Raw genomic sequence first — 17,021 nt, forward strand, 5'->3', positions numbered from 1 at the left:
GGCTGATCAACAGGTGAGATGAGGAGCAGCTGGGAACAGGAACCGGTTGATTGGCAGCAGAGGTCATGATTGAGTGTGACTTGTTCAAACAAAAGAAATAAATCAATCAATCAATGTTTACTTATATAGCCCTAAATCACTAGTGTCTCAAAGGGCTGCACAAACCACCACGACATCCTCGGTAGGCCCACATAAGGGCAAGGAAAACTCACACCCAGTGGGACATTGGTGACAATAATGACCCAGTGGGACGTCGGTGACAATGATGACTATGAGAACCTTGGAGAGGAGGAAAGCAATGGATGTCGAGCGGGTCTAACATGATACTGTGAAAGTTCAATCCACAATGGATACAACACAGTCGCGAGAGTCCAGTCCAAACACAGCAGCGAGAGTCCCGTTCACAGCGGAGCCAGCAGGAAACCATCCCAAGGGTAGCGGACCAGCAGTGCAGAGATGTCCCCAGCCGATACACAGAGGGACATAGAAGAAAAAGAAAAGAAACGGCAGATCAACTGGTCTAAAAAGGGAGTCTATTTAAAGGCTAGAGTATACAAATGAGTTTTAAGGTGAGACTTAAATGCTTCTACTGAGGTGAACACACAGAAAGAAACCACCACTACATGGAACGTAACACTGGTTAACATCTAATTGTAGTTTAAACTTGTGCAGTACAGAACATAACCACTCTATAAGACTATAATTAAAGGAATAAGTCAACACACGAGCTCAAAGATATTCAGTGTCCAAACATTTTAATAGACTGGATGTCATTGCTTTATATTACAAAACATAGCGAAACAAGCAAATACTGGAGTAACTCCAACTACATGTTTAAAAAATATAATACTAGTTAATGTGCTTCTTTATATTACAGAACTTTGTTTATCCGTCCATAATTGGCCAGTGATTATTTTCAGGTAAAACAGTACAAATTAGCAGATTTTGTTTCTTGCTAATGAAGACAACAATAGCATGAAACTTGTCATGGAGAAGTTAGATTGATAAAACCTGATATTACATCATAACCCATCATATAAAACCACATTTATCAGGGGTGTAACGGTACACAAACATACCTCGGTTTGGAGGTCACGGTTCGGTTCATTTTCGGTACAGTAAGAAAACAACAAAGTATACATTTTTTTGGTTATTTATTTACCAAATTTGTAAACAAATTTAACATTGGGAACACTGTAATAATTCTGCCCACGTTAATCCACATTAAATGCCTCAAGTTGTTGCTCAGATGAAGTAAAATGACACAACTTTTCACGCCTAGACTGTGGTTATTTGTGCTTCTTCGATGCAGAGAGGATACAAGACGAGCCAGGCGTGAATTAAGGTACATGTTTGTATTTATTAATACTCAAAATACAAAAAAAAAGGCAAAACAAAAAGCGCGCTCGATGGCGGATATTAATATATAGTAAAAGTTAGAACAAAAACAGCACAATGGCAACACTATCTACAAACAAACAAAAGATACTATCAAAGACATAATACAAACAAACACTTACTTGGCGTGGATGAATCAAAAAAGCCTGGCATGAAGTATGAAAGGCAATGAAAGTTCATGTTCCCAGAATGATGGACAGGAAGAAAATAACTGAAGTAGTGGCTGTGATGATTAGGAACAGGTGCGGGACTGAGGGCAGGGGCGTGACTAGGAGGGCAAGGTGAACATCGATGAGTTGTCATGGTAACAAAAACAAACCAGGAAGTGAAAAGACAGAACAAGAGTCCAGAAAACAAAACAAAACATGATCAAACATAAAACCAGATGTACAGGCGTGACAGCAACTTTTCTTCTACATATAAAAAGTGCAACATTAAACAGTCTCAAGTCAACTCATCATGCTTCATTTATTACAGCATTTGGGAAATCTGTAGTTGACTATTATTATGCACACACACACACACAGCAAAATGAGCTAACGTAACACTAAAAGCTAATTAGCCTTCACCTCAACTATGAGTGAGCTGAGCTGCAGTTTAAGTTTCTAGAAGGTCAACGGGCTCATAGTGATTTTTGTAGTAGTTGTGACTGGGAAGTGTTTTTTATGATTTGGGGAGTGTACGATGTCCGCAGCTCACCTTCTAAACACATATCTGCTCATCTCGACGCCGGAGCACTGACTCCATGCTTTCTGAATACGCACAGCTGACTGGCTTTGTATGTAACCAATCAAATGGTTGTGTGGGCGGGACAATGCTGGGTGCTCACTGCTCAGACAGAGGCAGAAAGCAGAGCAACTTGTTAAGACTTTAGGTTACAAACTCACTCGATACACACTCGTACCGAACCGAAACCCCCGTACCGAAACGGTTCAATACAAATACACGTACAGTTACACCCCTAACATTTATAGAACTGTCTGGCTTCAATTTGCCGCCTTATTCTCATGTGGGACCTCAAATTTGCTTTCACAGAGAAACTTTGAGCTCAGACTGAGCAGACAAAAGCTTTCTGCCCACTGTGCGTTCTCGTGTGGACTATCAAAGACTCCATGGAAAGAAAGGCTTGACCACACACTGAGCAGATAGAAGGTCTCTCGTCAGTGTGTCTCCTCATGTGTCGAGTCAGCGCTGAATGGTGACGAAATTGTGAGTCGCACACTGAACACGAAAACGGTTTTTCACCAGTGTGTGTTCTGGTGTGTTCCGCCAAAGCCGCCTTCGCAAAGAAACCTTTACCGCATACTGAGCAGGTGAAAGGTTTCTCATCGGTGTGCGTTCGTATGTGAGTTTGCAAACGTGACCTTTGAGAGAAATGTTTGTCACAATTAGGACATTTATAAGGTTTCTCACCAGTGTGTGTCCTTGCATGTTCTGTCAAAGACCTCTTCAAATGGAATTCTTTACCACACACTTGGCACGTGAACAGCATCCCTCCAGTGTGTGTTCTTATGTGTTCTGACAAAGAGCTCTTTAAAAGGAAAGTTTTACCACAAACTGAGCAGGCAAAAGGTTTCTCCCCATTGTGCGTTCTCGTGTGTTCTGTCAAGGACTCCATGGAAAGAAAAGCTTGACCACACACTGAGCAGATAAAAGGTCTCTCGTCAGTGTGTTTCCTCATGTGTCGAGTCAGTCCGGAGTGGTGACGAAAATGCAAGTCGCACACTGAACACGAATACGGTTTTTCACCAGTGTGTGTTCTTGTGTGTTCTGCCAAAGCCCCCTTCACGAAGAAACCTTTCCCGCAAACTGAGCAGGTGAAAGGTCTCTCTCCAGTGTGTGTTCGCATGTGTATTTGCAGATGTGACCTTTGAGAGAAGTGTTTATCACACGTCGAGCATTGATAGGGCTTCTCACCAGTGTGTGTCCTTGCATGTTCTTTCCAAGACCTCTTTAAATGGAATTCTTTACCACAAACTTGGCACGTAAAGGGTTTCTCTCCAGTGTGTGTTCTTATGTGTTCTGTCAGTGACCTCTTCGAAAGGAAGGTTTTACCACAAACTGAGCAGGTGAAAGGTTTCTCCCCAGCATGTCCGCTCATGTGTTGAACCAGTGCCGAGTGGTGACTATAATGTGTGTCGCACACTGAACAGGAATGTGGTTTCTGTCCAGTGTGACTTCTCATGTGTTTTTTCAGAGTACGACTGTGACTAAACGTTTTGTCGCACTGAGAGCATTTGAAGTTTTCAGAGTTATCAGCTTTAGAGTCTTGCTCATCAGTGTCAGAAGAGTGTGAGGTTGTGTGGTCACTATCTGACAGTGGAGCTAAGACCTTGTCTGCTTGTGATCCTCCACAGTGGTCTCCCTCACCTTCTGTTGTCATGTGTTGAGTTGAGCTGCTGCTTGGTCTCTCCGCCTCACTTTCACCTTTGACCTCATCTTCTTCACTCTTCACAGGGACATCAACCACTGGGAACTCATGCAGTCCTTCAAGGTGCTCTCCCACCTGACTGATAGTGTGTTCCTCCTCTTCCTCTTTAATGTGAGGGGTCTGTGGATCCTCTTGTTCCACCATGGAGATCCAATCCTGCTCCTGCGGGAGATGTTTTTCGCTGACGTCTGCAGGACACAAGAAGATAAGCACACGCTTAAGGAATAGGGAGAGATGTGTACCTTTCACATCTGAACCGATACTGTACCAACACCCTGTACTTTATTTCTGCGCTCCTGTGGTAACAAATGTTACATTTGTTTAATAAAAACATCTAATTCAAAAAAATAAAATAGCAGTGAATTGATAATGATAACTGCACTGTCCAGGTAGCAGAAACACGGAAACTAAGCACACAATAGTACACAAGCTACACGTGTAATAATCTGTTTATTCCAAGCACATGTAGGCACAATGTGCAGGTGAAGGTCTCTCTCTACGCAGATGGCCTCCTCCTGTATGTCTCCGACCTGTCCATCAATGTTTACTTATATAGACCTAAATCACAAGTGTCTCAAAGGGCTGCACAAGCCACAACGATATCCTCGGCTCAGATCCCACATTAGGGCAAGGAAAAACTCACAACCCAGTGGGATGTCAATGTCAATGACTATGAGAAACCTTGGAGAGGACCGCAGATGTGGGTGACACCCCACCCTCCTCTAGGGGAGCGCGGATGCAATGGACGTCGGGTGGGTCTCACATAATAGTGTGAAAGTCCAGTCCATAGTGGATCTAACGTAATAGTGTGAGAGTCCAGTCCATAGTGGATCTAACATAATAGTGTGAGAGTCCAGTCCATAGTGGATCTAACATAATAGTTTGAGAGTCCAGTCCATAGTGGATTTAACATAATAGTGTGAGAGTCCAGTCCATAGTGGATCTAACATAATAGTGTGAGAGTCCAGTCCATAGTGGATCTAACATAATAGTGAAAGTCCAGTCCATAGTGGATCTAACATAATAGTGTGAGAGTCCAGTCCATAGTGGATCTAACATAATAGTGTGAAAGTCCAGTCCATAGTGGATCTAACATAATAGTGAGAGTCCAGTCCATAGTGGATCTAACATAATAGTGAGAGTCCAGTCCATAGTGGATCTAACATAATAGTGTGAGGGTCCAGTCCATAGTGGATCTAACATAATAGTGTGAGAGTCCAGTCCATAGTGGATCTAACATAATAGTGAGAGTCCAGTCCATAGTGGATCTAACATAATAGTGTGAGAGTCCAGTCCATAGTGGATCTAACATAATAGTGTGAGAGTCCAGTCCATAGTGGATCTAACATAATAGTGTGAGAGTCCAGTCCAGAGTGGATCTAACATAAAAGTGAGAGTCCAGTCCATAGTGGATCTAACATAATAGTGTGAGAGTCCAGTCCATAGTGGATCTAACATAATAGTGTGAGAGTCCAGTCCATAGTGGATCTAACATAATAGTGTGAAAGTCCAGTCCATAGTGGATCTAACATAATAGTGAGAGTCCAGTCCATAGTGGATCTAACATAATAGTGTGAGAGTCCAGTCCATAGTGGATCTAACATAATATTGTGAGTCCAGTCCATAGTGGATCTAACATAATAGTGAGAGTCCAGTCCATAGTGGATCTAACATAATAGTGTGAGAGTCCAGTCCATAGTGGATCTAACATAATAGTGTGAGAGTCCAGTCCATAGTGGATCTAACATAATAGTGTGAGAGTCTAGTCCATAGTGGATCTAACATAATAGTGTGAGAGTCCAGTCCATAGTGGATTTAACATAATAGTGTGAGAGTCCAGTCCATAGTGGATCTAACATAATAGTGTGAGAGTCCAGTCCATAGTGGATCTAACATAATAGTGAGAGTTCAGTCCATAGTGGATCTAACATAATAGTGTGAGAGTCCAGTCCATAGTGGATCTAACATAATAGTGTGAAAGTCCAGTCCATAGTGGATCTAACATAATAGTGTGAGAGTCCAGTCCATAGTGGATCTAACATAATAGTGTGAGAGTCCAGTCCATAGTGGATTTAACATAATAGTGTGAGAGTCCAGTCCATAGTGGATCTAACATAATAGTGTGAGAGTCCAGTCCAGAGTGGATCTAACATAAAAGTGAGAGTCCAGTCCATAGTGGATCTAACATAATAGTGAGAGTCCAGTCCATAGTGGATCTAACATAATAGTGTGAGAGTCCAGTCCATAGTGGATTTAACATAATAGTGTGAGAGTCCAGTCCATAGTGGATCTAACATAATAGTGAGAGTCCAGTCCATAGTGGATCTAACATAATAGTGTGAGAGTCCAGTCCATAGTGGATCTAACATAATAGTGTGAGAGTCCAGTCCATAGTGGATTTAACATAATAGTGTGAGAGTCCAGTCCATAGTGGATCTAACATAATAGTGTGAGAGTCCAGTCCAGAGTGGATCTAACATAAAAGTGAGAGTCCAGTCCATAGTGGATCTAACATAATAGTGTGAGAGTCCAGTCCATAGTGGATCTAACATAATAGTGTGAGAGTCCAGTCCATAGTGGATCTAACATAATAGTGTGAAAGTCCAGTCCATAGTGGATCTAACATAATAGTGAGAGTCCAGTCCATAGTGGATCTAACATAATAGTGAGAGTCCAGTCCATAGTGGATCCAACATAATAGTGTGAGAGTCCAGTCCATAGTGGATCTAACATAATAGTGTGAGAGTCCAGTCCATAGTGGATCTAACATAATAGTGTGAGTCCAGTCCATAGTGGATTTAACATAATAGTGTGAGAGTCCAGTCCATAGTGGATCTAACATAATAGTGTGAGAGTCCAGTCCATAGTGGATCTAACATAATAGTGTGAGAGTCCAGTCCATAGTGGATCTAACATAATAGTGAGAGTCCAGTCCATAGTGGATCTAACATAATAGTGAGAGTCCAGTCCATAGTGGATCTTACATAATAGTGAGAGTCCAGTCCATAGTGGATCTAACATAATAGTGTGAAAGTCCAGTCCATAGTGGATCTAACATAATAGTGTGAGAGTCCAGTCCATAGTGGATCTAACATAATAGTGTGAGAGTCCAGTCCATAGTGGATCTAACATAATAGTGTGAGAGTCCAGTCCATAGTGGATCTAACATAATAGTGTGAGAGTCCAGTCCATAGTGGATCTAACATAATAGTGTGAGAGTCCAGTCCATAGTGGATCTAACATAATAGTGTGAGAGTCCAGTCCATAGTGGATCTAACATAATAGTGTGAGAGTCCAGTCCATAGTGGATCTAACATAATAGTGTGAGAGTCCAGTCCATAGTGGATCTAACATAATAGTGAGAGTCCAGTCCATAGTGGATCTAACATAATAGTGAGGGTCCAGTCCATAGTGGATCTAACATAATAGTGTGAGAGTCCAGTCCATAGTGGATCTAACATAATAGTGAGAGTCCAGTCCATAGTGGATCTAACATAATAGTGAGAGTCCAGTCCATAGTGGATCTAACATAATAGTGTGAGAGTCCAGTCCATAGTGGATCTAACATAATAGTGAGAGTCCAGTCCATAGTGGATCTAACATAATAGTGAGAGTCCAGTCCATAGTGGATCTAACATAATAGTGAGGGTCCAGTCCATAGTGGATCTAACATCATAGTGTGAGAGTCCAGTCCATAGTGGATCTAACATAATAGTGAGAGTCCAGTCCATAGTGGATCTAACATAATAGTGAGAGTCCAGTCCATAGTGGATCTAACATAATAGTGAGAGTCCAGTCCATAGTGGATCTAACATAATAGTGAGAGTCCAGTCCATAGTGGATCTAACATAATAGTGAGAGTCCAGTCCATAGTGGATCTAACATAATAGTGAGAGTCCAGTCCATAGTGGATCTAACATAATAGTGAGAGTCCAGTCCATAGTGGGACCAGCAGGAGATCATCTTGAGTGGAGACAGGTCAGCAGTGCAGAGACTTCCCAAAGCGATGCACAGGTGAGCGGTCGACCCCGGGTCCTGACTCTGGACAGTCAGCTCTTCATCCATGGCCACCGGACCTGTGCCCCCCCCCCCCCCCCCCCCCCTTTGAAAAATGGCAGATCAACTGGTCTAAAAGGGGTTCTATTTAAAGGCTAGAGTATACAAATGAATTTTAAGATGGGACTTAAATGCTTCTACTGAGGTAGCATCTCGAACTTTTACCGCTAGAACATTCCAGAGTACTGGAGCCCCAATAGCAAACGCTCTATAGCCCGCAGACTTTTTTTGGGCTCTAGGAATCACTAATAAGCCGTAGTTCTTTGAAGGCAGACTTCTTGCCGGGACATATGGTACAATACAATCAACAATATATTTCCTGTAGTATTTTATAAGTAAATATTAAAACCTTAAAGTCACACCTTAAATGCACAGGAAGCCAGTGCAAGTGAGCCAGTATAGGTATATATGTATGTATATAAAGGTATATACAGTATAGGTATATATGTATGTATATATGTATATAAAGGTATACACAGTATAGGTATATATGTATGTATATATATGTATATAAAGGTATATACAGTATAGGTATATATGTATGTATATATGTATATAAAGGTATACACAGTATAGGTATATATGTATGTATATATGTATATAAAGCTATATACAGTATAGGTATATATGTATATGTATGTACATACCCCGTTTCCATATGAGTTGGGAAATGGTGTTAGATGTAAACATAAACAGAATACAATGATTTGCAAATCCTTTTCAAGCCATATTCAGTTGAATATGCTACAAAGACAACATATTTGATGTTCAAACTCATAAACCTTTTTTTTTTCGTGCAAATAATCATTAACTTTAAAATTTGATGCCATCAACACGTGACAAAGAAGTTGGGAAAGGTGGCAATAAATACTGATAAAGTTGAGGAATGTTCATCAAACACTTATTTGGAACATCCCACAGGTGTGCAGGCTAATTGGGAACAGGTGGGTGCCATGATTGGATATAAAAGCAGCTTCCATGAAATGCTAAGTAATTCACAAACAAGGATGGGGTGAGGGTCACCACTTTGTAAGCAAATTGTCAAACAGTTTTAGAACAACATTTCTCAACGAGCTATTGCAAGGAATTTAGGGATTTCAACATCTACGGTCCGTAAAATCATCAAAAGGTTCAGAGAATCTGAGTGAAATCACTACACGTAAGCGATGATATTACGGACCTTTGATCCATCAGGCGGTACTGCGTCAAAAACCGATATCAGTGTGTAAAGGATATCACCACATGGGCTCAGGAACACTTCATAAAACCACTGTCAATAACTACAGTTGGTCGCTACATCTGTAAATGCAAGTTAAACTCTACTATGCAAAGCAAAACCCATTTATCAACAACACCCAGGAACGCCGCCGACTTCACTGGGCTCATCTAAGATGGACGGATGCAAAGTGGAAAAGTTTTCTGTGGTCTGACAATTCCACATTTCAAATTATATTTGGAAACTGTGGACGTGGTGTTCTCCGGAACAAAGAGGAAAATAACCACCTGGATTGTTCTAGGCGCAAAGTGTAAAAGCCAGCATGTGTGATGGTATGGGGGTGTATTAGTGCCCAAGACATGGGTAACTTACACATCTGTGAAGGCACCATTAATGCTGAAAGGTACATACAGGTTTTGGAGCAACATATGTTGTTATCCAAGCAAAGTTATCATGGACGCCCCTGCTTATTTCAGCAAGACAATGCCAAGCCACGTGTCACAACAGCGTGGTTTCGTAGTAAAATAGTGCGGGTACTTTCCTGGCCCGCCTGCAGTCCAGACCTGTCTCCCATGGAAAATGTGTGGTGCATTATGAAGCGTAAAATAGGACAGCGGAGACCCCGGACTGTTGAAGGACTGAAGCTCTACATAAAACAAGAATGGGAAAGAATTCCACTTTCAAAGCTTCAACAATTAGTTTCCTCAGTTCCCAAACGTTTATTGAGTGTTGTTAAAAGAAAAGGTGATGTAACACAGTGGTGAACATGCCGTTTCCCAACTACTTTGGCACGTGTTGCAGCCATGAAATTCTAAGTTAATGATTACTTGCAAAAAAGTTTGAACATCAAATATGTTGTCTTTGTAGCATATTCAACTGAATATGGCTTAAAAAGGATTTGCAAATCATTGTATTCTGTTTATATTTACATCTAACACAATTTCCCAACTCATATGGAAACGGAGTTTGTATATATGTATATAAAGGTAAATACAGTATATGTATGTATATATGTATATAAAGGTATATACAGTATAGGTATATATGTATGTATATATGTATATAAAGGTATATACAGTATAGGTATATATGTATGTATATATGTATATAAAGGTATATACAGTATAGGTATATATGTATGTATATATGTATATAAAGGTATATACAGTATAGGTATATATGTATGTATATATGTATATAAAGGTATATACAGTATAGGTATATATGTATATATATATGTATATAAAGTTATATACAGTATAGGTATATATGTATGTATATATGTATATAAAGGTATATACAGTATAGGTATATATGTATGTATGTATGTATTTAAAGGTATATACAGTATAGGTATATATGTATGTATATATGTATATAAAGGTATATACAGTATAGGTATATATGTATGTATATATATATGTATATAAAGGTATATACAGTATAGGTATATATGTATATATATATAAAGTTATATACAGTATAGGTATATATGTATGTATATATGTATATAAAGGTATATACAGTATAGGTATATATGTATGTATATATGTATATAAAGGTATATACAGTATAGGTATATATGTATATATATATGTATATAAAGGTATATACAGTATAGGTATATATGTATGTATGTATGTATTTAAAGGTATATACAGTATAGGTATATATGTATGTATATATGTATATAAAGGTATATACAGTATAGGTATATATGTATGTATATATGTATATAAAGGTATATACAGTATAGGTATATATGTATATATATATGTATATAAAGTTATATACAGTATAGGTATATATGTATGTATATATGTATATAAAGGTATATACAGTATAGGTATATATGTATGTATATATGTATATAAAGGTATATACAGTATAGGTATATATGTATGTATATATGTATATAAAGGTATATACAGTATAGGTATATATGTATGTATATATGTATATAAAGGTATATACAGTATAGGTATATATGTATGTATATATGTATAAAAAGGTATATACAGTATAGGTATATATGTATATAAAGGCATATACAGTATAGGTATATATGTATGTATGTATGTATTTAAAGGTATATACAGTATAGGTATATATGTATGTATATATGTATATAAAGGTATATACAGTATAGGTATATATGTATGTATATCTGTATATAAAGGTATATACAGTATAGGTATATATGTATATATATATGTATATAAAGTTATATACAGTATAGGTATATATGTATGTATATATGTATATAAAGGTATATACAGTACAGGCGTAATCTGATCAAACTTTCTTGTTCTTGTCAAAAGTCTAGCAGCCACATTTTGTCCATCCATCCATCCATTTTCTACCGCTTATTCCCTTTGGGGTCGCGGGGGGCGCTGGCACCTATCTCAGCTACAATCGGGCGGAAGGCACATTTTGTACCAACTGTAATCTTTTAATGCTAGACATTAGAGACCCAAAAATAGTACTTTCCAAACTTCCAGACAAGTGTGCGGTTACAAACAGAACTTGGGTAGAAGTAAGTTGTCGGGATGATTAGCGCTACCAAAGTTTAGGTTTCACTACTGGGTTGCTGACGTTAGAATTCTTAAAGGGGAAGTGCACTTTTTTGGGAAATGTTGCCTATCCTTCACAATCATTACGACGGGTGTATTTTTTTAATGCATTCTAACTCTTAAATAAAAGTCCTCTGTTCCGCCCATAAAACCCAATAAATGAGCATCCAAAACCCACCAGCAATTCTCCATTTACATGTGGTGACTTGACTATGAACCAAGTGTGAGTGATATTTGTCAGTCTTGTCACTGACAGTTTGCTCATGTTTGACTTTTTCCTCTGTGTTTGTGTTTTATTTCCCATCAGCGCTCTTATTTTGGTCACTTTTCCTGCACGTCTCCCTGAGCGCTTGTTTCCCCTCACCTGTACCTGATTGGCAATTGCCAGCAGGTGTGCCAACCAGGCTACTATTTATACCTGCCTCGCCCTCCAGTCGGTGCTGCAGTATTGTATGCTGTAGATCAGGGGTCAGCAACCTTTTTGAAAGCAAGAGCTACTTCTTGGGTACTGATTAATTCCAAGGGCTACCAGTTTGATACGCACTTAAATACATTGCCAGAAATAGCCAATTTGCTCAATTTACCTTTAATAAATACATCTATACATATAAAAAAAATGGGTATTTCTGTCTGTCATTCTGTCATACATTTTTTTCCTTTTACGGAAGGTTTTTAGTAGAGAATAAATGATGAAAAAAAACACTTAATTGAACGGTTTAAAAGACGAGAAAACAGGAAAAAAAATGAAAATTAAATTTTGAAACATAGTTTATCTTCAATTTTGACTCTTTAAAATTCAAAATTCAACCGAAAAAAAGAAGAGAAAAACTAGCTAATTTGAATCTTTTTGAAAAAATTTAAAAAATAATTTATGGAACATCATTAGTAATTTTTCCTGATTGACATTAATTTTAGAATTTTGATGACATGTTTTAAATAGATTAAAATCCAATCTGCACTTTGTTGGAATATATAACAAATTGGACCAAGCTATATTTCTAACAAAGACAAATCATTATTTCTTCTAGATTTTCCAGAACAAAAATTTTAAAAGAAATTCAAAAGACTTTGAAATAAGATTTAAATTTGATTCTACAGATTTTCTAGATTTGCCAGAATAATTTTCTAAAATTTTAATCATAATAAATTTGAAGAAATATTTCACAAATATTCTTCATCAAAAAAACAAAAGCTAAAATGAAGAATTAAATTAAAATGTATTTATTATTCTTTACAATAAAAAAAAAATACTTGAACATTGATTTAAATTGTCAGGAAATAAGAGGAAGGAATTTAAAAGGCAAAAAGGTATATGTGTTTAAAAATCCTAAAATCATTTTTAAGGTTGTATTTTGCTCTAAAATTGTCTTTCTGAAAGTTATAAGAAGCAAAGTAAAAAAATAAATGAATTTATTTAAACAAGTGAAGACCAAGTGTTTATAATATTTTCTTGGATTTTCAAATTCTATTTGAGTTTTGTCTCTCTTAGAATTAAAAATGTCCAGCAAAGCGAGACCAGCTTGCTAGTAAATAAATACAATTTGAAAAATAGAGGCAGCTCACTGGTAAGTGCTGCTATTTGAGCTATTTTTAGAACAGGCCAGCGGGCGACTCATCTGGTCCTTACGGGCGACCGCGTTGGTGACCTTTGATGTAGACTGTTTGCTGTGAGCTGTTCCTGATAGCTATTTGCGGTTTGCTGTCTCCTGGCTCCTTTCTTGGTTTCCTGTTAGCTTTTTCCAGTTTGCCCTTTTCCTGGTTTATTTTGAACATTAAATAATGTTTTCCTGCACCAAGTGTCAGAATAATTGTTTGTAAGTTATCACAAAACTTCCGGTTCCCATGAGTCCCCGGTGAGGAGACAAAAGCTGTCTTTGATCTTACCAAGCAAAAGGCTTGTAAAACGCCACTATGTATGATGGGAAGCGACGTGAAGGTGTTGGCTTCTTTGAACTATTGTAATCCACAGGAAGATCTCGTCTTGACCCGAGATCTACAAAGCGGAGAGGAAGCAGGACTTGACGCAAACTCCAGGCATCTTTTCTTTGAACTGTTTTGTGACCGAGGACAACAGTGTTTACGACCCCCCTCCCTTTAGAAACAGCTGATGCTATGTTATCAGGGAAAGTCCGAATAAAACAGAAGGCGTAGAACTCTCTTGTCAGAGCGTGGTGGAAGACTGTACAAGAGTACAGCCCAGACGTTTTTCCTCATGAGCCAAATTTAATCCTGTCTCTGTTTAATTCCTTGCTTCTTGTCTGTTTAATAGATGTCATCAGGGTTTGAACCTGACAACAAGCCTGCCGTCTCTGCATCTTGGGGTTCGTCACCAAATCTATCTGACAATATTGTTATTATAAGCCCTAAGACCGACTGACTATTTATGAACCTGTGGGCCTAAGTTGACATTATCGAGGGCTGAGCAGCTTCCTCCACAAACTCCTTGACTGTTGCCTGCCACTGCTGTTTCTCATCGTGTGATCGGTGTCTCTTAGCTAACTTCATACGTATGTGGTGGCTTTGTCCATCCCTGTGCAGTTACTGGACTGGCATTTTTAATACTTGGTCTTTGGTCATTAGCGAAAAGATGAAGTAGAATCCTCTAAACGGATTATTTGGTGTCGCCCCTCTGTCATTTTCTCTCAGTAAATCCAAAAAGAAGGTGGTAGCATTCACTACTTTGTTGGCTGGGAGACTCATTTTGCAACATTTGAAGGCTGCAGTGCCTCCCTGCAACACCCCTTGGAGTAAACACGTTCTTTATTTATTTAAATTGGAGAAAATTAAACGGACATTGAGCGGTTGTTCTGTCAAGTTTCAGGAAGCACTGAGTGCAGGCTCCAGCCCACCAGCAACCCCGAAAGAGACAAGCGGTAGAAAATGGACACATGACACTTAATTAATATGTAGATAATTGATGAGCCTTTTGTCTGCTTTTGTGTATTGTTGCACCGTGTTGGGAACACCCAGGTCTGCAGTTGTCTGTGGTTTCATGTCAATATTTAACTGTAATCACTTGCAATATGTTTGAGAAAAAAAAAAAATTAATAGGTATGATTAAAATGAGCAAAATATGTAAATATTACATGTTATTATGAATGTTATTATATCACTTATATACTTACATCATGTATATATTACATGTTATTATGAATGTTACTAGATACTACATATATACTTACATCATGTATATATTAAATGTTATTATGAATGTTACTAGATACTACATATATACTTACGTCATGTATATATTACATGTTATTATGAATGTTACTACATGACATATATACTTACATCATGTATATATTACATAATAATATTATTATTATTATTAATTCATTACATATATACTTACATCATGTATATATTACATGTTATTATGAATGTTACTAGATACTACATATATACTTACATCATGTATATATTACATGTTATTATGAATATTACTTCATGACATATATACTTACCAAAGACATGCACCTGGGGATAGGTTAATTGGCAACACTAAATCGGCCCTAGTGTGTGAATGTGAGTGTGAATGTTGTCTGTCTATCTGTGTTGGCCCTGCGATGAGGTGGCGACTTGTCCAGGGTGTACCCTGCCTTCCGCCCGATTGTAGCTGAGATAGGCGCCAGCGCCCCCCGCGACCCCGAAAGGGAATAAGCGGTAGGAAATGGATGGATGGATGGATATACTTACATCATGTATATAAAAAATGTATGGTTTTTTTTGTAGATATTTTTAGAGTGCTTTTCCAACGCAATCGATCGAATCCCCATCATCCGCATTGTTGGCCACCTCTTGCGAGTGTTTATTTATGATTTAGAATACATAAACAAGCAACAGGCATTGGTGTTTATCAAAATAAAACTATTGATGTCAACATTGTGTATGTGCTGAAAGATGAATTTATGCCTCTTTTCTTCAGTAAAAACTAAATTCTTAATTTTTGCTCATAATTAGACTTGCTGATTCTGTGCTTTTCCCCCACATCTGTGGTCCCCTCCAATATTTCTCATTGTCATCCCATTGGGTTGAGTTTTTCCTTGCCCTGGTGTGGGATCTGAGCCGAGGATGTCGTTGAGGCTTGTGCAGCCCTTTGAGACACTCGCGATTTAGGGCTGTATAAGTAAACATTGACTGATTGATTGATAGCTTAACCACCACGCATATTTATTGTGCGGGAAATGAGCCGGACGTGACGTCAGTCAAATCTAAGCAATAGGCCCACATTTACAATGCTGAATGTAAACAAACAGCAGCCATTTTGAATGTTTGTAGAAGAGCAGTTTTGAGGGTAGTTGCGGCTTTTAGACAGTAGATGGCAGTAGTGTGTTGAACACTACATGGAGACACGGTGCAAGTGTCAGGATGTTGCCGCACAGTCTGCATTAAAAACTAACCTAGTTTGTGTTTTAAAGTTGTTATATCAAGATATCACAGCCATCCATCTTCAACCTCAAGCAAGGAGACAACTCATTGTGTGACTTACACTATTTCATGCAGAGAGTAAAGAAGTAAACAAACCTGTGTGTTGATGTTTGTTGAAAAGAGCGTCCAGTAGTTGACGTTGTCGCTCGTTCTCCTCTTTTCTTCTAGAAAGTTCCTCCTCGTATTCTGCTATGGTTCTTTCTAACACTACAAATATTTCTTCCACAGCAGCAGTTAGTCGCTGCTTCACCAACACTCTCAGCATTTCTACTTTGCACATTTTCACACAATCACAACACTTTAGCAACGTGTCGATCACTTCGTCTCTTTGTTAGCAGCTAGCAAGCTAAGCTAGCATGACACGTTTCAAAGTGACGCTGAGACGAGGAAGGATGAAATTGTGTTGTTTCGCTCTTTAAATCAGTAAAATCTCAAGTTGCACTAAATATGATGTATAATAATTAACAATGATAAAACAAACAAAGTATATTTGAAATATTTTAGCTAACTAGCAGCGATCGTGCAGTGAAAATCAAAGTTCAGCGGTGACGTCACACAACTTCCGCCAAACCACTTCCTGTATGTGTTCGTATTTCCGTTTAAATCCACGTAAACAAACTAATAGTGATCGATTAAGATTATTTGATTATTAATAATTCAGTGAAAGAAAATGGCTGAATTTAAAAAAAAGAAACTGCTCAGCGATGTGTTGGTCACTTCCGCGTCAATTTGTTTGTCTGAGAAATTCTCTAAGACGAGTTTGTCCTGACAGTAATCATCTTTTCTTGCGCCAAATATTGATGTCTTATATTTAAAGAGAAGAGCAACAATGTCGTCGTTTTGATAACGTTTTCCAAACCTTTCCTCGAGACACTGTTTACATTCATGGGTCTGAGATGGCGACTGGCGCATGCGC

At 38.3% G+C, this 17,021-nt stretch overlaps 1 protein-coding gene across 1 annotated transcript; it reads right to left on the bottom strand.

Moving 5' to 3' along the window:
* Window positions 1-755: 755 nt before the first annotated feature.
* LOC133546993 (gastrula zinc finger protein XlCGF57.1-like) lies at window positions 756-16,689 on the bottom strand. The gene is made up of 2 exons (XM_061892837.1): window positions 16,202-16,689; window positions 756-4,017 (listed from the first exon to the last, which is right to left on the bottom strand). The coding sequence occupies exons 1-2, from the start codon at window positions 16,383-16,385 to the stop codon at window positions 2,447-2,449; spliced, it is 1,755 nt and encodes a 584-aa protein (XP_061748821.1). The 5' UTR covers window positions 16,386-16,689; the 3' UTR covers window positions 756-2,446.
* Between the last annotated feature and the right edge of the window lie 332 nt (window positions 16,690-17,021).

Source organism: Nerophis ophidion, linkage group LG02 (genome assembly GCF_033978795.1).
Source record: "Nerophis ophidion isolate RoL-2023_Sa linkage group LG02, RoL_Noph_v1.0, whole genome shotgun sequence".
NCBI lineage: Eukaryota > Metazoa > Chordata > Actinopteri > Syngnathiformes > Syngnathidae > Nerophis > Nerophis ophidion.

What these genes read in the sequence shown, in the direction of transcription:
- LOC133546993 (XM_061892837.1), bottom strand. Translation starts at nt 16,385, where the DNA reads ATGTGCAAAGTAGAAATGCTGAGAGTGTTGGTGAAGCAGCGACTAACT. An exon ending in CAACAAACATCAACACACAG is followed by an intron (nt 4,018 to 16,201) that starts GTTTGTTTACTT and finishes TGTGTCCTGCAG; the next exon opens with ACGTCAGCGAAAAACATCTC.